Source organism: Typha latifolia, chromosome 11 (assembly GCF_019914945.1).
Source record: "Typha latifolia isolate L0001 chromosome 11, TyphaL0001v2, whole genome shotgun sequence".
In the NCBI taxonomy this organism is placed as follows: domain Eukaryota; kingdom Viridiplantae; phylum Streptophyta; class Magnoliopsida; order Poales; family Typhaceae; genus Typha; species Typha latifolia.
The window spans coordinates 10,299,484-10,320,437 of record NC_133096.1 but is presented as its reverse complement, the minus strand read 5'-3'; the positions used below and the strand labels follow the sequence as shown (position 1 = coordinate 10,320,437).

The following is a 20,954-nucleotide window of genomic DNA, read 5'->3' as shown; positions in this document are numbered from 1 at the left end:
ATTAAATGCCAACAGCAAATTAGGATATCTCCCATTGTTATGTGTTCAACTGAACTGTATTCCTGAGCATTGGTCCTACGCGGATGGAATTATTGGCAACTAAAATTTCTCCTCCATCAAGCCATAGAAGGAAGGAAGGAAGAAAAAACATTGTTATATTTAGGGATAGAATTTTAAAGGAGGAAAACGAATAAGAATGTAGACTTAGTAAAATAATAAAAGTAAGATAGAAAAAAGTTATGTTAATTACCAAAGCTATGTAAATTAGTAAAGTTGTGATAATTTGTAAGGTAACAAAAGTTACTGCATCTGATAGATTGGAGTTTTAACTACTTTTCAACAACACAACCTTAGTAGAAAAACAGCATGTTGAAGATGTGAAAGACACTTACAAGTCTGATATATAGATTACATGGAAGAGATCAGATGACCAACATATTTGATACATATCTACTTCTTTTATCTGTTATAAGGTGTGATCAAGATTTGGATGTTGATAGCATAATCACACAATATTGCAATAAACAGTGACTAATCTCCTTGATATGAACCATGGAAACTCCTCCGTTTGCATAACCACGCCTCTGCTTTATTTCTTCTTGATGTTGGCAATGAGCCTAGCCCAATTAAGAACCATAAACACATAGATCTTATCACAGATGTTGTCAATGAAGAGAAAATAAGCTGCGCTCCATGTCCTCTTGAACAGTAATGGACCAATGACCACCCAAAGCCCCACTGCAAATCCTAGACCCATGCTGAGATAAAAAGATGACATATCGTTTCCATCTTCCTGTTCTAGAGGATCATTTAGAGTCGTCCCATCTCCCGAACAATTCTTGGAAATAGGAGGTCCACAAAGATCATTGTTGCCTTCGTAGACTGACGGATCGTCAAATGTTTGTAGTTGCTGCCCAGAAGGTATTCTTCCTGAGAGGTTATTATAGGACAAGTTCAAATAGCTCAAAAAAGTTAAAGCTGGTAGAGTTGGAGGAATTTCACCATAAAGCTCATTATTTGATAGGTCAAGAGACTCCAATGACCGTAGACCACCCATCGTCTCTGGAATATACCCAATCAATCGATTCCCAGACAAGTTCAAATTTTTCAATGTAGCAAGGCCTCCTATCTCTTGAGGGATAGTTCCACTTAGACAGTTGCTTGATAAGTCGAGGCTCGACATGAGAGACATTATTGTATTGGTATAGTATTTGAGAGCTTGTCCTTTTGTGACCACTAAAAGGCTAATGAAATCAGGGAGATAATAACTTCCGTACGAGGAGACTGTAGTCATTGCTGTGAAGTTCACGAGAGATGGAGCTATGGTTCCTAATAGATTATTGTGAGCAAGATCCAAAACATGGAGATAATCTAATTTTGCAAGCTGAATAGGTATATAGCCAGAAAACATGTTAGACCTTAATAAGAGAAAGGCTAGCTGTGGTAATCTTTTACCTATCCATATCGGCAAGCTTCCATAGAAGTTATTATAAGAAAGATCAAGAAAATTAAGATACTGACAACCTCGAAAGAACAAAGGGAATTCACCAGAGAGGCTGTTGTTGCGAAAGTTTACTATTGAGAGTTCGGAACCTATCGGTGTCAAGTTGCCAGGATCAGCTCTAAAAGATTTCCTGCTTGTCAAACATTGAGGAAGTTGTCCTGATAGGCGGTTGTGTGATAGATCCAAAATTCCTAAGGATTGCACCTGGTTGCACATAGATAATGGGATGGTACCAGTAATACTGTTGTTTGAAAGATCCAACAACCAAAGACTCGTCGGTAATTTTGGGACCCCACCATGGAACTGATTTGAATTCAGATTTATTTCATATGCTGCTGACAAGAACTCCAGAGTTGATGGTAATACTCCGCTAATCTGGTTTAGAGAGAGATCAATATATTCAACCGAAGAAATGACATTCCAAAACCAATCTGGCAACCTATCGTCTATTCCTGTATTAGACATCATTAAATAGATAATGTCAGTCTGCGATCGAATCCACGTAGGAAAATGGGGTCCCAGATTGCAGGAGCTCAAGTCTACTAAATTCAATTTGAATGGAGGGATCCAATTTGGGTCTACTACCATCGTCAGGTTGCTGTTGTCGAACAAGGATAAATATTCTAATCTCGTCAGATTTGCAAAATGATCTTCTGATATAATCCCAACGAAGTGATTGGAACTCAAATACAAACTGCTCAAATTAGTGAGCTTTCCAATCCCGGAAGGTATGTGACCGCTGAGGCTGTTGTTACTGAGATCAAGATACCTTAGACTGGTCATGTGCTCGAGCCAACTTGGCAGACTTCCGGTCAAGTTATTTGCAGACAAATCCAACTCCTCTATCTTGGGCGGCAACCTTTTCATCAATTCTGCTATGTCCCCAATGAGATCATTGCCTTCGAGCCCAAGTTTTTTGAGGGAGGTCATATTTTCTAGCAGGCCATCAAGAATAGTACTATGGAAGTAGTTGTACCCAAGATCAAGGCTCACAAGTGATGTGAGATTAGAAGAATAAAGAGGCAGAGAAGAAAACGTAGCGTTGAGATTGCAATCAAATAGATAAAGAACTCTTAGAGAAGCTGGAAGCATGCTCATGACCTGCACCCCATCCACAGCAGCACTGAGGTTTACCTCGGTCATGTCGAGGTACTTCAAGGAAGAGAGACGCGGTAACCAATCTACATAATCAACCGACTCCAAGGAGTTAAAAGAAAGATCGAGATGTAGTAGCTTAGTGAGATTACCGAGCTGAGGAGGTATGCTTCCACCGAAGCCTGCATCAGTGAGGTCGAGATACTTCAAGTTTTTGAAGAAGCCAATGAATTCTGGTATCCGCTTATGTCCGAAGTCGTTGTAGCTTAGATTGAGGTAGTTGAGATGCTCTATAGCCAGCAGAGAAGAACTGATCTCACCGCCCAACGTCCGAAACTTATAATTGATCATGTCAGTGTTGTACTCATAGTTGATGTGGGTGAAGTTGTTATGGAGGTCGAGCTTCACAACATGGCCTGTCCTGTTGCTGCACACGACGCCCCTCCACCGACAGCAGTTTCGGCCAGTCTGCCAAGAAGATAGGACATCACTGGGATCTTCAATGCTTGCTTTGAAGGAAAGAAGTGCATCCCTCTCTATCTGGATGCAATTCCTTCCTCCTCCTTTGGGCTCCACAGATATGGAGGAAATGGGGATTTGATATTGGGCCAGTAGAACCCATATCATTATTAGGACGATACGACAACATTGGATAGAGGATCTTGTGGCCTTGGCCATTAAACTTCTTTTACTTCTTCTAGCTTCCAAACACCTGGGATTAATAGGATCATATAAGCGGCTCTCGCAATAGTCAAGGCATAAAGGCAATATTAGTAGAGAATATTTCTTCTTCTTCTTCTTCTTCTTCTATGTACCACATGTTATTTACTTCACTGGTGGAAAGAGACATTTGAGCATCCAAGTACGAAGATTACGATGGCTGTGGAATTCCACGGAAGGAAACAAGAAGAGTATGGAAATTGTAATGGTTGGGGAATTCCAGAGTCTAGATTGTCACTTACTCTCAAATAATAATGGTATATATTTCTTTTCTTTTTCTTTTTCTCAAATAAATGAAAATTTAATAATGTTCTAATTAAATTAGTGTCGCTGAGATTTGAACTCTAGGAACACTTAAATAGCATAATCCCATTTTAACAATCTGATCACTATCCCATTGGCATGACAAATCATCTTCACCTTTGTCTATACATTGTTCTTTTCTCTATTTTTTAAAACGACTCAAATTTTTCTATAAGTTAGTTATCTAACGTGATAACAAAATCAATTTGATTGGGTCATCAATTTAAACCTGGTCCAGCCTAACAACTTAAGCTTCTAAATCAGTTGATTATCTATCTTACAACAATGGATGATAGCTAAGCGACCTTTGATTTGTGGAAACAAAAACATTAGATGTCCATTTTATTTCAACCGAACAATAAATGTTTTAAAAATACGTCCAAAGCATCAGGGTCCATGGTAGTTTATTCTACAGTGAGTCCAAGAAACAAAGTCCTGAATGAGATAGCATTTAAAAATAACGTTGTCCGATATGATACGCTCAATATTGTACTCATTTGTGGAATTCCAGAGAAAGAAAGGGAAAAGACTAAGACAGTGGACTTAAAAAATTATATTAATGGTTGTTTAATTCCAACCTAAGCTTGATTATATTAATGGCAATCTCCTTTTGGATTATTAAAACCTAAGCTTGATTAGATTTTTCAGCAAATTTATAAAAATTATCATATATTTTGTTTTTATTATCACTGATACTCTATCATATGAATATTTTTTATTGGATCATTGTGTTTTGCTTAAAATATCTCGAAAGTGATCGGTGGTTAGTTTTTTTAATAATTAGTTATTATATAGATAAATTAAAGTAATTATAGATGTAAAATAAACTTAATAAATAAGTACTTTTAGATTAAAGTAAAATTAAATAAAATTATATTGTAAAGTCAAATTAATAAAATATTTTCTATTCTAGATTAATATTTTTAAAGCCTAGAATGAGACTCCGTTTGAAAATAATGTTGCCTTTTGTAGGACGCTAGAAATTATATTTATTTATAGAATTCCAAGAGAAAACAAATAATGAGATATACTTAGAAAATCTATTAATGGTGGTGAAATTTCAGCATCAAGATTTTCTCTAGTCAAATTTAAAGAAAAATGACAATTTTATCTTGTGTTATCCGAGCCTAACCTTGTTAGATATTTACAAAAAATTATTAAAAATATTTTATGTTTCACTTTTATTATTATTCACATTACTCAGTATCACTTTCAAACCTTCAAGAATCAAAAATAGGCACATATAACCTCTAAACTAGCAAAATTATATCACTAAGCCTTCATAGCCAATATTTCATTAGACAAATCAATATAAACTTGTCGTTCTGGCTTCCTCTCAATTACCGATTGGAAAAGTCGCTGCCGACGGTCCGGATGCGCCGACTTTACGGAAGCAAAAGATAATCGTTGCCGAATTCATCTATATCTACGTAGATGCCTTCTCACCCCCGTGGGAAAGCACTATATATTCAAACGAATAACTGTGCACGCGGTTCACCGGCCACGTACCCGAGTTTCCCAGTCATAAACCCCACGATCTCGAGAGTCGAGACGTTGCAAAGAAAAAAAAAAACCCTAACCCTAATCCTTTCCCCCCAAAACCCTTCGAATCGAAATCCCTACGGTCGAGAATTCTAGGGTTCCTCCGCTTCTTCTTCTCTTCGCGCTCGACCATCGATTGATCTTCCCATAAATCATAATGGATTCCGTGCTCCTCGAATCCCCCTCAATGGCGAAATCTCTCGGTTTTGGCTCTCTCGGCGGCCCTAGCTTCCAATCCATGCTCAAAGAATCCGTTGATCGGTTCCTCGTCGAGGTCCAGAGGGCTTCGTGCGATTTCTCCGCATTCCATTCCATCTTCTTCCGCCTACTACAATCCAGTGTCGATCCCCCTCTTGAGATCATCTGGTTCTACTCCGCCGTAGGCTACCATGAGTCGATTGCTTCAAGAAAGGAGCTTATCAGTCGTCTCATGGCGGTCAAGGATCTCCTCCAGCTTCTCAGCGCTTGCTCCGCCTCCTGCGGTGGTACAAAGTGTATAGCGTTGCTCGCTCCTGTTGTTTCGGAGCTGTATTATTGTATTCTCGAGGCAAATAAGCTATCGGGGAAAGAGGCGAAGAAAGTAATGAAGCAGATTGAATCTCTGGTCGAAGGTGTATTGAGCTACATTAGCATTTCTAGTAGCAAGAGAGGCAATGGGAGAGATTCTGCTGACGGGTTCTTGCTTCCGGGATTCAGGGATCTTGTTCGTGTCTGGACTGTGCTGCATTCGAGTAAAGGGAATGGTTTCGGTCTTCTTTTTCCACTGGTGAATGAGGAGATAACGGATGGGTTGGGGAAAGATGGATGTGGGATTGAATATTTGGCTGGTGTTGTTATCACCGAGGCTTTTTTGCTTAGGTTGTGTTTGAAGGTGCAAGGTGATGGGACTCCGAGGCCTGACCTGCAGAAGGAACTGAGGATTTGGGCAGTCAGTTCGATAACCGTGTTTCAGAACCGTGTATTTTTTGGTAAGTGGGTTGCCTGCCCAATTCTACATTTTATAAGAACATTTAGTGCTAGGGTACATGATGTAGTCTTGTTTCTTGCTTATAACTTCACACTAGGAAAATACAGATACTTTGAACTCTATATGTGATCAGATTCAGACTAATATATGGTGGTAAACAGGGATTTTATTGAGACTGCTGCTTGATCCGTTACTGCCTGTTTCCTCCCTCTTGGTAAGTAAAAATTATCTCTGAATTTCCAGATACTGAACAAAATATTTTTGGGTTCATTTTCAACTGTACAAACTTGATATGATCATAGAGATTTGACAATCTTAGCTGAATAAATCACTTAATACATCAAGAAGGTGGATTTGATACGAACTAATTATTATTCATGGTTGATATTATAAATATTATATTAGTACTTTTAATTTAACATGTTCTTATTCGAGTTGTTATAATGAGTCGAAATTCCATCTTGGTTGTTTTGGAGCTTAATACTTGTGATATATGAAATAAATATCCTGCCATTTTGTGCTTCCAATGTTAGAAAGCTCTGTGACTAGAGGATTATCTCTAGAACTCCATTGATTTGTTGTAAAAGCTGTATTCTACTGAGCAAGCAGTGAAAGTCCTGCTAGTTGAGCAAACATTGTTAAACTGGTTTTGAAATTATGCTGTGTTTTTGCACTCATGCTTGCCATCATAAGAAAAGAGTTAAATCAATTAGCTTCCATTATCTCATGATTCTTTTTGTTGTTGAGTTATGAAATGATTCTTTGTCATAACTTGCATTGGTTTGTATGCCATATTCAAGTAAAAGATCTTTGCATATTTACTGAAATCAACAAAAACGAGAAGCTTGTCTGAGCTTGTTGAGCTGGGCACATGATAACTACCAAGGAGTGTTCTCCCTCATCAGCTAGGAGATATATAGTCAGCCCTCCTTAACTTGGAATATAAGAACATCCTGTTCTTCTGCTCAGCTTTCTTGATATTTCAATGCTTCCTGTGCTGAAGGGTGCAATTATTTGTCTTGCAAGTTAGTTTCAGGCCTAGAGTATGTGCAAGATCTTTTAGATAACTTTCCATTAATGTGTCTTGTGACTCTTGTCTTATCATACTTATTGTGTATCTTCACAGTTAAAAGTATATCTAGATATTTTATCAGTCTCCTCCTACCTAGAGATTGGCTGAATATTGATAATATGCACTAATCTTAGTTTGCTTAACTCAGGGTACAATGGATGAAAATGTGGTTCGGGACATCCTCTATGATGCTCTTATCTTGGTAGATTACTCATTCATTAATCCTGAAGTTGAAGTGGAACAAGCTGATGATTCCATAATTTGTATTGTCATGACAAGATTGATTGTTTCTCATGAAGCAATCCAAGTTGCCAGGTCAGGGGCAAATGGAATATGATTATTGTTTGAGATCTTTGGATTATTAGAAATTTTGTTCTGAAAGTCATTTTTCATAGCAGGAATAAAGGAGATCAGGGAAGAGCCATGTCATATTTGAATGCATTCTCAACATCTAGTATTCCAAATAGTTTGATTAAATGGATCACTCATCAGGTTGCTTTGGGGAAACCTAACAGACCAAATTCTGCCACACCTCAAGCTCTTCTTAGTGCGCCCATCTGACCTTCTCATATTGTTATTTTTTGTTCTGTTGCTGATATCTTCGTCAAATGCTTTCCAAGATATCTTTATGTTTTGATTTTCGACTCTTTGTATGCAGAGTGGGTCGTAGATCTTGAAGATAAGGGTATGAGGCTGTTCGGAGATAATCTTTCCAAACTTCTCAAGAGGTTGATATACAATGAGTCTAAAGTTACTTCTGAGGGCACGATATTCAATTCAGCCAGCAAAAGGACAGATGCTGATCTTTTCTTCTTCGATAAGCAAGGAGATGCTGTTGTGAAGGATGCAAAGGATGATGACATGGAAATGATGGATAATGCTTTTATGGTTGCTGCTAATTCCATGAAATTGACGAGTAATGGACGGAGAAAAAGAAAAGGTGGAAATGAAGGGGAGTTTCAGGCTAAATTTGTCAAGTATGATACTATAGGCTCAGGCAAAGATTATTTCTCACCTGTAGCTGATGATATGAGCAGCGGCAGTGAGGTAGAAAACCCATCCTCCGATGATGACATGGCAGAAACCGAGTAACTGAAGAAGATAGATGGCTGTTGATGATAGTTATTTACTGGGAACAGTCACTTTTATCGAAGTTGAGGTACATATATGGATTTTAGTGTTAATGGTTTAATGCAGGAGTAGGATGTTCCTTTGACTTGCTTTCTCTATGTTTGTTGTATGTCAAACCTTCTTGCAGATCATCTTTGATAGTTACTGTCCAACTGACTGGGAACACGACTCTGTGATGCTGGTGAGTAGAGTCACCCATCTTTTTGCAACGAGAGTAGACCTTGCAAGTATATTAGGGCATGTACTGTGACTAGAGTAACCGTCTCTATGCTTCTAGATACCTTTGAGGAAAAATAACCGACATATTGTATATTTTTGGATCAAATTTCTAAATGGCAAACTACTTATACATTCGCAATTAAATGAATCGGTGATCTATTTTAGCAGACAGACCTTTCTTTGTGAAGTGTGTGATGTTCTTTTTATTGCTTTTCTTTTCTTTTCTTTCTGTTGCTTTTAGGTGCCTGCTTCATAACATCTGCAGTTACTCTGCTGAAACATATGCTCTTGTATGGTACGGTTTGATTTTATGGAGGAAACTATCTGTATATACTTTCTTTCCCAGAATTGCAACTTTGATACAAATGCTAAATGGGATGATTTTAGGAGGAGATAAACTCGTTTATATTATTCTGGGTATACAAATACAGACTAGGATAAGATAATTGACGGGAGAACAACTTTGCCAATACATTTGGAAGAGGTTTTATAAGAGATGGTGGTATGTTGTAAATTAAAGTAATGTTTCTTTTATACTTATATCAGGTGTTGTTTGTAATCAGGAGGCTGATAGTTCTGCAGAAGAGGTATTGAGGGTTATTAAGGCTTAAGTGCATTTGAGGTGTTTGTAGCTATGCGTCACTGAGATTGAAACTACTTCTGGAGGTCTTCTTAAAACTGCACACCGTGTAGCTTGTCTACATATAAGAAAACATACAAACGGACAAAAAGATTAAGAAAGTCCTTTCCCGTGCAGAGTTGTGATTAAGGGGACTCACAGACACTGATCTGCCTTGTAAAGCAAATTGCATGCAAAGTTGGCGTATCCAGTAGTTTCTTTGGCAGAATAAGGAAAGCCGTGTTAGTTACTCAAGAAATTATCACTGCATAAAAGCTGCGGAGCCAAGCAGTAGACAAAAGAGACGGAAAATAATAATGATCCCACATGCTATGCACAGCACTTCAGCAAATTAATTACGTGCAATTACATGTATGCTAGTATGCATAATTACAGAAACAGAATACTATTAATTCAAACTAACTATTAAGATCAACAAAGTTAGCATAGCGTAGGTGCAATCCACATGGGCAATTGATTGAAATATACTCCTTCTCTGGGCGGCGGCGGCGCGGTACGGCATGAAGTTTTCTCATTAGGCTTGAATTGTTTGACGTAATAACGAGCATTTTCATAAACTGGATAGTAGACGCAGTTCCCGTTGATAATTCCGGCGAACCGGCTAGCATCCATCGTTAAGAATTGCCCTCCGGCCCAGAACAATGCGTGCTCAGATAAGCTTTCATTCTCGCGCCATCCTCGTAATCGCATCCCCGTTTGTTTTGTAGCAGGATCCGGGACTGGGAGGCCCAGCAAGAAAGCGTTAAAACTCTGAAAGCCACTACGTCTGCCTAATTTCTCAGTGTGGACGACCATTACCAACTCCGTGTTGTTTGGATCGGAACTCAATATGCAGCAGGACTCTATCAAACCAAAACTAACTGATGGGATTGAGCCGAATGGGCATCGCTGGATCTCCCCAATTAACGTGAAAGGGTGAGCCGCGTACCTGACCTCGCCACTCCCTTGAAAATCCATCACGTAGAACCGCCCGTCCTTATACGTTATTGACCAGATATTGTAGTGCAAAGTGGTTTGGACGAAAGTCCAGGCGTCGTCACCGGGACGACAGTAAGCAAACACATTTGAATTCTCCTTAATGGCCATGACCACGCAGTCGGACGACATCGTCGGGCTCGAAGACAACGAGACGCGACAGGTGTAGAAATTCCCCTCCTCCTCGGATTTCCTCTCATACTCCTCCTCATCGTCTTCGGATTCCCCCTCATACTCCTCGCTGTCGGCGGCGTCGTAATGCAACTTGCGAGGGAAGCTGCTCAAGGAGGGCAGAGGGATCTGAACCCGAGTGAAGGGATTTAGTAAGGAGACCGCGCCGGTGGGGAGGCGGAACAGAACCAACCATCCGTGCGACGAGCCGGATATTTTGCATGCAACGGCCTCGGGCAAGAACAGGGTGTATTCTTCGCCGCTTGCAGGGCACAAGAAACGGCGGGTCTCGCTGCGAGGATTATCATTATTTAGCATCAACCACGGGAGCTGTGTTGGCATCTTGGAAGGACGCTGCGCCGCACAACGCCATGACGAGCAGACCGCACGGAGCCGAACGAAGTCGGCAACGTCGGCCGTCTTTTCAGATATCAGTTGTATGGTATCCCCTGGGAGCTCAGACCATGAACGGCAATAGCTGCTTCCGGAATACTCCATTGTTTTATCTCCTGCTGCCCTAGGGCCTCTCTCAATTTTAATTTATACCGATGCTACTATGTACGATACTAAATATCCGTAACCGAGAAGGATTAGGTTAATGTAGTTTAGACTTAAGCCGAGTCCAAGTCCAAGTCCGGCTTTAGAATATTACTACACTCTCTTCTTCTTCTCTCTGTTTTCTTTTTTAAACCCGAGTCCAAGTCTGAGTAGGACTTCTGTGATTAATTAGTAGGACAATCTCTTAAAATATGACCGAATATTACTTATACTCCTTTTCTTTAAAAAAATCTAAGAGCTGCTAAACTATTCAAATGTTTCAAAATAATCTTTTCTTTAATGTTAGCCTATTGTTAAATATATTTTTTTCGTCCAAAATTAACATGAAAATAACACCCACGTCTGCAAAATACTTGATAATCATAGGAAAATTATACTTGCTAGACTTTGTCTCAGACTCCATCATCTTCTCGAAAAGCATTATGACACCTCTCTTATCACCCATCTCGGAATAACCACTGAACCAGAGAAGACCCATCATACGAATCCGATAAAAATTACATCTTTATTGCTTCTCCGTGCACCTGCTTCGCAAGATCCAAGTCCAAGCAGACCGAACAAGCTTTAAGTCCAGCTGCAAAAGCAAATCCATTTGGTCGAATTCCCTCCCTATGCCATCTCAGCGAACAACCTCAGACCCTCCTCGCTATCGTTCTGTGGCGTACCCTGCAATCATTGCCGTCCAACCTATGACATCCCGATCTCTGGCATTTCGTCAAACAGTCTTCGTGCATATGAAATGATGCCGCATTTTGAGTACATATTGAGCAAGCAATCATAGAGGAAGGTATCAGGCTCTACTCCTGTCCTTAACAAGCGAGCACGGATGGCTGGCTTTCCCACTGATGAGAAACCCTCTCGACGTGCACTCTTTAAGACTAATGGCGTCAACTTCGTCCGACCTGCTCCTTTTCTCCTTCTACCGACCCGCGGTGAACGTCGTAAACTTCAGAGTGCAAAACGATTAAAAAGCAGCAGGTCCAGGTCTAATCGGGTCTGACCCGATCCGACCCGACCCGTACGATCGAGGACCCAACCGTTCCGATTCGCGCATAACTGGATTTTAAATAATTCTACCGTTACCTCCCTCCTCTATATGAAAATTTTAGTTCTATCTGTTTGTTCTCTCTTCTCCCGCATACCAAAGAAATCACAAATCCTCTCTTCTCTCTATTAAACTTTACTTCTCTCTCAAGAACAATGAGTTCTCGTCTCTCTCAGGTAACAGCTCTCTCGAATCTTGATGGCATTCTGCTCTCTCTTCCCCTCTCAATCCAAATCTTTGATATTGATTTCTTCTTTCTCCTTTCTTTTCTCTTTCTTTCAAGAACTCTGGGAGAACAATGAGTAATACCCATATAACCAGGAAGAAAAAGATTTCTTGGCAAATATCAAGAAGGGTTGGAGCTGAGTTAATGATGCATGCCAGGATGCTTCTCCAAGACATCCAGTTGAAATTTATACAACCAAAGGTTGACAAGGATGGCATCAAACTTTTTACACTCACCCAAGATGGAAGATCAAAGGTAAATTTATCTTTTTTTCTTTTCTATTCTTTAAATTATTGAATGTTATTACATATAAGAATTCTTTTATCAGGTCAACAGTTCATGCTCTGAAATTTTTTAATGCTTTCCTGGATTACCTGACAATTATATAGCATTGATGGGCTGCATACCAGAACAACACTATTTCATAGGTTATTTTGATGGTTCAGCATCAAATCAGAGAGAATACATAGAAGGAGGAGTAGGTGGCTTGATACTAGATGGCCATGGAAATGTAGCAGCTTGTAGCTGCCTAGCACTACAGGGAATGTATTCTGGACAGAGTGAAGCTGCTGCACTATTAAATATCATTCTTCTTGCCCTCCAATATAAGCTATTTCCATTAATAGCAAGAGGAGATCATCAAGGCATCATTTCAGCATTCAATGAGAACTCCCGGGTGCCTAGGATGGAGAATTTATTAATAAAAGAGGCTAAAATGTTACTTGCAGCAACTAGAGAGTATTTTCAGCTCGAGAAAATTCCGCGAGATAGGAACCTTGCAGACAGCTTTGCTAAGATAGCGCGAAGAAACAGACTTACTTTCATGTGTGGTCCTAACAGAGTAAGACATCTTATTGAGGGAAAGGAAAATCTCACCCAAAAAAGAGAAAGGAACCCTCATAAGGATTGATCAACTCTTTACAGAAGAATAGATGAATACATAGATTTAGTAGAAAATAGTCAGCTTTTCTCCTTCATCCATGTGCAGATCTTCTTCCAAATTAATGAAGCCATGCTGCAGCACAGACTTACTGGAATTATTGCACTTTTGTTAAATCATTTTCTCTTTGAATTAACTTTCTTTTTCCGGACCAACCTCAATGTGATTTAGCAGCAAACTGAAGCAGAAAAGCCCAAACAATGGACTGCTGTAATCTGTATATTAAAAATGTAGTAGCTCACCAAATTGGTACAAAAAATTTATCTGAACTCTGCTATTCAATCTGCTGGTTTAAAAATGAAGTTGTCAAGAAAGTACTGCATAACAGTGCAGAATATGGAAACACTCCGACAACAAGAGAAGGCACAAGTTGTAACTCAAATTAAGGCATGAAGCCACATCCCAGATCTCCGAAGGAAATTAGCTTCGGAAAAGGAAAATAAAAAAAAGAGCTCCTACTGCACAAGCAAATTATAGCTTGATAGAGAAGTTTCTGAAACTCAAGTATGAAGAATGCAATAAAAATTTCATCAAGCATGTATCATCAAATAAAAAGGTTTAACACCAAAAACCAGAGTCCAGACTTTACATGATGTGAGACATTCAAAGAACCTGCTATTTCTTGTTCTATCTTACAACAAATAAGGAGTGGACACAAAGCCCTTTATTTTCACAAACCAAGGGAGAGATACCGATTTTTGCCCAACTATGAGTTGCTTAGTTAATAGCTGAATAGTCTTTAGCTTTGAAAATTACTAATGTTCCTGGTCATATAATCCATCAATACTTTGGGCCACCTAGTATGTAATCTAGTATCACAATTTCAGGTAAGAACTTAATGCCCCGCTGCACATTGTACCTTTCAAGTTCAATGTGAACACTTTATAAGAGGCAGAAATGATTTCATGAAATTAAGCACAATTTGATGCTAAGGAAGAAAGAATTTCTCATTTAAGCTCCAACTGCATCATACACAATCCAGTTGAAAAGAAATACAGTAGGTAAGCAAATGCTGAACCAAAGTTCATATGAAATCGTCAACTCCCAAATGCTTATAAACCCTTAAAGCTAACCACAAGATACTACTATGAGTTACAGGTAAGTAGGCAACTGCCAAATGAAAAGAGTTATGTTCATGAAGCAGTAATCTGCTTAGAAGCATCTCCATCTCCTTCCTTTGTTTCATCATTCAAGGAACCATCCCACTGCATGCTTCAACAACATCTGCATCTTCAACTTTCTTATCCTCAGGTGATTCATTTTCAATACCTAGTCTTTTAAGAAACCCACATCAGCAGCACTGGCACCTCCAGCAGGGGAATCCTCTTTAGCGTCTACCTTTTTTGGACAAGGACTGCCTCAATAGCCGCTTTACTCCCTCCTCCTTAGCAGCAGCTTTCACCTTTTTCCTCTCATCTTCTTCCTTTGCAAGAGCCTTAGCTCTAGCCTTGTCTTCTGCGGCCCGACCAGCAGCCTCAGTCTTCTCCCTTTCCAGTTGGCAATATCATGAAGAACATGCCCTCTATCTGGAGGAAAGCACTAAAAAGTTGGTTCTTCTTTTAAGTACATTTCTTAAACTCATTCCCATCTTGAGAGAGGAACACATGGACCTGACCATTGACTTCGATCCAGCTACATCCAGGCTCCTTCTTAACCTTGTGACTGCTCAGCATTTTTCTAACCCTTGAAACATCACTCCACCTTCCTAAAGCTGCATATACATTGGACAAGAGTATACAAGTAGAGTCCAGATGTGACTCTAATTCAAATAGCTTTCCAGCTGCTCTTTCCGCAAGCTCAACATTCCCATGCATTCTGCAAGCTCCAAGAATGGCCCTCCATACTGAAGCATCTGGTTTCACTCTCATCTGTTTGATGAAAGATTCAGCCTCATCAAGTTTACCTGCTTTAGCCAGAATGTCTATCATGCAAGCACTGTGCTCAATTGTAGGGTTCATTCCATAGACTTGGCTCAATGAATTAAAGTACTGCTGTGCTTCACTAAGCAATCCTGCACGGCTGCAAGCTGTGAGAACACCTAAGAACGTAGTCTCATCAGGTTTTTTGCCCTCATCTACCATTTGTTCAAAGGCTTCCAGTGCCTTAACCCAGTATCCATGATTAGAATACCCACAAATAATTGTATTCCATGACACTTCATCTCGTAGAGTAGAGCCATAAAACACTATCTCAGCATCCATTATGCTCCCACATTTTACATACATATCTACAAGAGCACTTGAAACAAATGCATTCCTCAGGCCTGATTTGATGACCCAGGAGTGGAACTGGAGACCGCAGCTTAAAGCCGCCAAGTTAGAGCAAGCTCTCAAGCAGCTTGCTAGTGTGGACTCATTGGGACTTACACCTTCTCGTTGCATCTCACGGTAATATATTATGGCCTGTTCACCCTGATCAGCCTTTGCACAGCCAGAGATAACCAGAGTCCAAGAAAAGACATCTCTTTCTTTCAGTCCAGCAAATATCAGAGATGCACTTGTGAAATTCCCACAATTTGCATACATATCCAGAAGTGCTTTTCCAACATGGGAGTCTCCTTCTAAATTGTGCTTCAGGATGCGGGCATGAACCTGGGCACCATAGCTAGAAGCAATCTGGCTGGTGCAAGATCTCAAAATGCTGACATATGTATACTTGTTAGGTACAAAATTTTCAGTAACCATTTGATTAAAGAATATCAGCCCTTGCTCGCAACAGCTTTTATTGTGAAATCCAGACAAAAGTGTGTTCCAGGAAACAAGATCACGGCTCAGTATAGCATCAAAAAATTTACAACCATCTTTAACAGCCCCAGTTTTCATGTACATATTTAAAATAGCATTACTCACTTCTCTGTCCATCATGAATCCACTTTTCAAAATACAAGCATGGAGGCTGCCACAAAGTCTTTGATCACAGATTTTAGAAACAGCACTAGCAATCGCTACAAAAATATACTGATTTGGCTTGATTCCCAAGCTCCCCATATTTACGAAAAGTTCAAATGCTTCCAGAATCATATCCTGCCTATCATAACATGAGATCATCACACTGCAAACTACAACATCAGGTTCAGTTATCGTAACAAAGACTTTCCATGCATCCTCAACAGATTCACATTTCGAGTACATGTCAATAAGACTACTGCCTAAAACACTATCAATCTCCAATCCAATCTTCACCAACAAACCATGAACCACCCGAGCATGTCTTGCAAAACCTAGTTCTGCGAAACACTTGATAACCATAGGAAAATTATACTTGCTAGGCCTTGTCTCAGACTCCATCAACTTCTGGAAAAGCATTATAACACCTCTCTTATCACCCATCTCGGAATAACCACTGAACAACGCATTCCAACAGACAGAATTACGTTCCCTTAAACTGAAGAACACTTTTTCAGCAAGCCCCATCTCCCCACACTTCATATAAACTTCAACCAGAGAAGATCCAACATACGAATCCGATAAAAGTTGCATCTTTATTGCTTCTCCATGCACCTGCTTCGCAAGATCCAAGTCCAAACAGACCGAACAAGCTTTAAGTCCAGCTGCAAAAGCAAATCCATTTGGTCGAATTCCCTCCCTATGCATCTCAACGAACAATCTCAAACCCTCCTTCTCATCGTTCTCTGTGGTGTACCCTGCAATCATTGCTGTCCAACCCACGACATCCCGATCTGGCATTTCGTCAAACAGCCTTCGAGCATATGAAATGGTGCCGCACTTTGAGTACATATTGAGCAAACAATCATAGAGGAAGGTATCAGGCTCTACTCCTGTTCTTAACAAGCGGGCATGGATCGCTTTTCCACTGATGAGAGACCCTCTCGAGGTCCACTCTTTAAGGCTAATGGCGTAGTTTTTGAGGGTATCATCGCTATCATATTGGGCTATTCTGGAGCAACCAAAAAGTCGGAAATTAGCATCTGTTATTGGAAGAAGAGGTATGAAAGCAGAATTCTGAGGTGCGCGAGGCGAAAAAAAGCGCCTTTGATGGAACCCAACCGAGGATTCGATCGATTTGAACCTCCGGTGAGTTGGTATTTCGAGACTGCGAGAATTGATGGGATTTGCCTTCGGAGAAGATGGCCACGGGGTCGAGTTGAGAAGAGACGAGAACTCCAAATCCATGGAGTCCTCTCAGTTCCTCTGCCGTGCTCGTTTCTGCTGGAGACCGTGAAAGGATCCGATAAGCCGCTTAAAAATTTGTCTTATCGGGTTTGGATCCTGAACGATCACAACCAACTACGGTGTTAGAATATAAAATATAGCACTCTTTTGCACCGCAGAGTTAATTATTTATTAATCGGTTTAATAAAAATCTATGATTAAAATCCTCAAAAATATAATATAAATGTACAAAATTTAAAAGATATTATCAGTTAAAGAGTTAATTATTATTTTTTAAATATATTATTGTGTACATTATTTTTTTATAATAATATTACCTTAATATTTTATCAATTAAAAGATATAAATATTGAGAGTAATGTGTGTATATATATATATATATATATATATATATATATATATATATCAAAATAAGGTATTGATATCTTTTTATAATTAACTTGATGAAAATTTAATTAATTTTTATCTCTTTGATTATTTTTTATTATTTTACATATATCTCTAATTAGTTTAAGATTAATTTAAATTAAATTTAATAACAGATAGAGATATTGGTTATTTTAACAGTTAGATTAATATTATAATTTTTAAAGGAATATTAAAGTATTTGCCACGGTCAAGATCTTTTGTTTCAAAGCCACCGTTCTCTAATAGTTTTCTAACAACTCAAGTTTTTGAGCCGCCAAAGGTCGTAAGTTCAAATCTTATCATACCACCTTTGCTTGAAAATATGAAACTCTATCATTTAAAATAAAATTACTTCTTAGAGAGTGTTAGACTATGAAATAAAAAAAATATGGCAGTATAAGTTTGTGAGTTAACTACTAAGGACCATCAATTTCCGCTCTACCCATTTGAAATTCGATAATTATCTAATTTGAAACTTTGAATGCGACTCATAACAAACGCCATATCAATTTGGCCATATCAACAATAGGTTTAAAAGAGGAGGACAGTTTTAATTATAGGATACCAACTTTGTCTCTTTAGATGTTTATAAAGTTATGGGATTTGTTTTAAAGACTATATATATCTTCCTCTCCTTTTTCTGTGCAGTTGGAAAGCATATGTGCAGTTGGAAAGCATTCCAGAACTCTTTACTCATTGCAAGTTGTAGCGGGCATCGCGTTCAAGTAAACCATACATGCAAACTTTGCATGATGAGAAGAGATCAGCAAAACCTCTATCTCCCTTCCATAGCATATAGTTTAAAGGAAGAAGAAAAAAAAAAACAAGAAAAGGTGGCAGGTATCGTAGTGTTTGATCAAACGTCCTACGAATCAAGTCAGGTGATCAATGAGGAACACGAAGAACCATGGGACGGCCTTCGTTGGCGGATATCGGATTCGTCTCATACTTGCATTCAGGCAACATTTGCACAGAGCTAGTATGATCAGTAATGATGGATTTGTTGATCAACTGCGAGAGAATTCTTTCGAGATCCTCGCCATTGCTCCATTCATGGATTTCAGCCTTGATCAAATTGGTGTCGTTAGAGATGAGATCCCATAAAGGGTAGTTCTTCCTTGGCATCACATAGTCTCTTTCAGTTAGCTTAAGGGACGGGCAGTAGTCTCCTTTGCCATCACCAAGATAGATGAAGTGAGTCTTTCCCGCAACTGCTGCAGATGCCTGGATTCGTTCAATGATCTTGCCCTGCAATTTACCCAAATTCCAGAGTAAGACACAGGATCAAAGAATTCAAAACAAACACCTTTATGACAACATTTTCTAAGAAAGAGCGAGTACCTTGCACATGTTTGGAGGACAGAGACCACTGCAACCATGAGGAGAGGTGAGGAAGTCATGGTAGGGGAAGATCCTAAGCCTGCCATCCTCATCCACATAGCTAGGATTGGTGTTAATCTCAGTGAAGCACTCAAAAATCCCATGGTGTTTAAGGATCGTCTCTATGAAGAATAGATTGGCATCACTCACAACCCTCAAATCACACCTGCAACAATAATCGCCAAGAAATCAAACACCCATTGGGAGAAAGATCTAAACCAAATACGAAATAAGTTAAACATACCCAAGTGCATAGGCTGATCTAATAGCAGAAACAACATGGGGATCCAAAGGAGCCCTTTTTAAACAATTCGCAATGTCTTCAATAGACCACCCTTTTGAATGCAACTCCTCCATCATCCTATCCTGAATCCATTCCAAACCCACCAAAGAAGTAAGAAATATATCTTAAACTCCTAAATAAGTAACAGAGAGAGAGATCATAAATTGGGTCGAATGGGCCAACCATTAGGGAGTTCCACGGCATGGTCGGGAGAAGTCGATCGAAAAGCTCGGTGGCGCCCAACTCGTCGATGACCCAGTTGTCGCTGTCGACATCGATGATGGTCTTGTCGAAGTCGAACACCGCCACGATGCCTGCCATGGAGGAGATCTCGGAGTAGTCGAAGGCTAATTCGCTTAGTATTATTGTAGGAGAGCTGTGAGGACCCAAATAAATCTTGGGAGGTATTTATAGAGATTAATAAGGTGCCAAGGGAATATTACCGTGAGTATATACCGAGATTGAAACGTAAGGTGCATATAAGCACCCAATTTGTTGTGGAAAAAGATGCCAAAGGAATATTAGCATCTAATATTCGTGATTTTAGAATGGAATTTATGGATTTCTAACGCTGGGGGAATTTTTGCACTTAAGACCCTACGTTCAAGTGCATGTTTGTTGGGAAAACCAAAAAACATGCTATTTTAATGGAAAAGACAGTGGGATCTGCCAATAGTGAGAAAATGCGGGGTACAGATGCAAATTTCGGCTCTAAATTACTGCAGGTTAAATCATGGTTTCTGCGCCGAATAATGAGTCGACAAGCACCTGGATATCGTATAAAGAAATTGGAATAACTTCGATTCGCTGATTTACTAGCAGTTGGAATCGGAATGGCGAGCACTTATCGACTCTCTCTCTCTCTCTCTCTCTCTCTCTCTCTCTCTCTCTCTCTCTCTCTCTCTTCCTGGAAGTATCAGGTGAGGTACAAGAGGGGATATTCGAGTCTTGGTAAGAACGGAACTCTGGTGGATGACACGTGGTCTAAGACTCTATTAGTGCTATCCGGTGGTTGGGCCGAATAGCATATTCGTATCCACGGGAATCTTCGGATATCCTGTGACTCCTTGCCTGCCTTTGTTGAACCTCTCTTGTTCTAGAGTTTTGAATTGCATCTTCCTAATCTTTCTAGATTAATCAGAGTTTAATAACATCTTATAATTTTTAAATAATATTATGCAAAATATCCTGTATTTTAGCTATTTGTAAGATTTTTCTATTTCCATATTAATATTATGGCAAATACTTCAATGCAACTTTAAAAATTATAATCTTAATCCAACGGCTATAATAGCCAGTTTTCATACCCAGTACCGGTACCGGTTTCAAAACCACATTACGTAAGAAAAATAGTATATTAGTTAAGAAGATTAATTACTTGTGCTTAACTTCCCAATTTTCTTGTTATACCCTTCAAATCTTAACCATTAGATTTTCATCAAAGTGATTGATAAACAATTAACTGTACGGTACGAAAGCTCAACACGTTTTTTTTTTTCTGTTAAGATTTATCTCTTAAATATAATTATGCCTTAATTATAGGAGATATCGTTTAATATTAAATAATTTAAATTTGATTATTTAGAGATAAACTTCAATTTAAATATAATTCTCTATCTCAATCTATTAAAATTTAATTTAA

At 39.2% G+C, this 20,954-nt stretch overlaps 5 protein-coding genes across 5 annotated transcripts; 1 reads left to right on the top strand and 4 right to left on the bottom strand.

Moving 5' to 3' along the window:
- Positions 1 to 350: 350 nt before the first annotated feature.
- LOC140797277 (receptor-like protein EIX2) lies at positions 351 to 3,374 on the bottom strand. Its single transcript, XM_073150604.1, has one exon. It carries the CDS (start codon positions 3,275 to 3,277, stop codon positions 590 to 592), a length of 2,688 nt encoding a protein of 895 aa, XP_073006705.1. The 5' UTR covers positions 3,278 to 3,374; the 3' UTR covers positions 351 to 589.
- Positions 3,375 to 5,118: 1,744 nt separating this feature from the next.
- On the top strand, positions 5,119 to 8,724 carry LOC140798291 (uncharacterized). Its single transcript, XM_073152102.1, has 6 exons — positions 5,119 to 6,132; positions 6,293 to 6,345; positions 7,352 to 7,518; positions 7,602 to 7,750; positions 7,862 to 8,362; positions 8,462 to 8,724. The coding sequence occupies exons 1-5, from the start codon at positions 5,322 to 5,324 to the stop codon at positions 8,293 to 8,295; spliced, it is 1,614 nt and encodes a 537-aa protein (XP_073008203.1). The 5' UTR covers positions 5,119 to 5,321; the 3' UTR covers positions 8,296 to 8,362; positions 8,462 to 8,724.
- Positions 8,725 to 9,479: 755 nt separating this feature from the next.
- On the bottom strand, positions 9,480 to 11,832 carry LOC140797239 (F-box protein At2g26160-like). The gene has a single exon (XM_073150527.1). It carries the CDS (start codon positions 10,835 to 10,837, stop codon positions 9,614 to 9,616), a length of 1,224 nt encoding a protein of 407 aa, XP_073006628.1. The 5' UTR covers positions 10,838 to 11,832; the 3' UTR covers positions 9,480 to 9,613.
- A 2,197-nt stretch (positions 11,833 to 14,029) lies between these two features.
- LOC140797238 (pentatricopeptide repeat-containing protein At2g33680-like) lies at positions 14,030 to 17,420 on the bottom strand. Its single transcript, XM_073150526.1, has one exon. The coding sequence runs from the start codon at positions 17,239 to 17,241 to the stop codon at positions 14,668 to 14,670; it is 2,574 nt and encodes an 857-aa protein (XP_073006627.1). The 5' UTR covers positions 17,242 to 17,420; the 3' UTR covers positions 14,030 to 14,667.
- An 891-nt stretch (positions 17,421 to 18,311) lies between these two features.
- LOC140797782 (inorganic pyrophosphatase 2-like) lies at positions 18,312 to 19,701 on the bottom strand. The gene is made up of 4 exons (XM_073151432.1): positions 19,496 to 19,701; positions 19,274 to 19,395; positions 18,991 to 19,195; positions 18,312 to 18,897 (listed from the first exon to the last, which is right to left on the bottom strand). Exons 1-4 carry the CDS (start codon positions 19,631 to 19,633, stop codon positions 18,535 to 18,537), a joined length of 828 nt encoding a protein of 275 aa, XP_073007533.1. The 5' UTR covers positions 19,634 to 19,701; the 3' UTR covers positions 18,312 to 18,534.
- Positions 19,702 to 20,954: the final 1,253 nt, after the last annotated feature.

Coding starts and splice junctions, on each gene's coding strand:
- LOC140797277 (XM_073150604.1), bottom strand. CDS start 3,277: ATGGCCAAGGCCACAAGATCCTCTATCCAATGTTGTCGTATCGTCCTA.
- LOC140797782 (XM_073151432.1), bottom strand. CDS start 19,633: ATGGCAGGCATCGTGGCGGTGTTCGACTTCGACAAGACCATCATCGAT. Junction 19,396..19,495: donor TGCCGTGGAACTCCCTAATG/GTTGGCCCATTC, acceptor GAATGGATTCAG/GATAGGATGATGGAGGAGTT. Junction 19,196..19,273: donor AGATCAGCCTATGCACTTGG/GTATGTTTAACT, acceptor TTATTGTTGCAG/GTGTGATTTGAGGGTTGTGA.
- LOC140797239 (XM_073150527.1), bottom strand. CDS start 10,837: ATGGAGTATTCCGGAAGCAGCTATTGCCGTTCATGGTCTGAGCTCCCA.
- LOC140797238 (XM_073150526.1), bottom strand. CDS start 17,241: ATGGATTTGGAGTTCTCGTCTCTTCTCAACTCGACCCCGTGGCCATCT.
- LOC140798291 (XM_073152102.1), top strand. CDS start 5,322: ATGGATTCCGTGCTCCTCGAATCCCCCTCAATGGCGAAATCTCTCGGT. Junction 7,519..7,601: donor GAAGCAATCCAAGTTGCCAG/GTCAGGGGCAAA, acceptor TTTTCATAGCAG/GAATAAAGGAGATCAGGGAA. Junction 7,751..7,861: donor CACACCTCAAGCTCTTCTTA/GTGCGCCCATCT, acceptor CTTTGTATGCAG/AGTGGGTCGTAGATCTTGAA.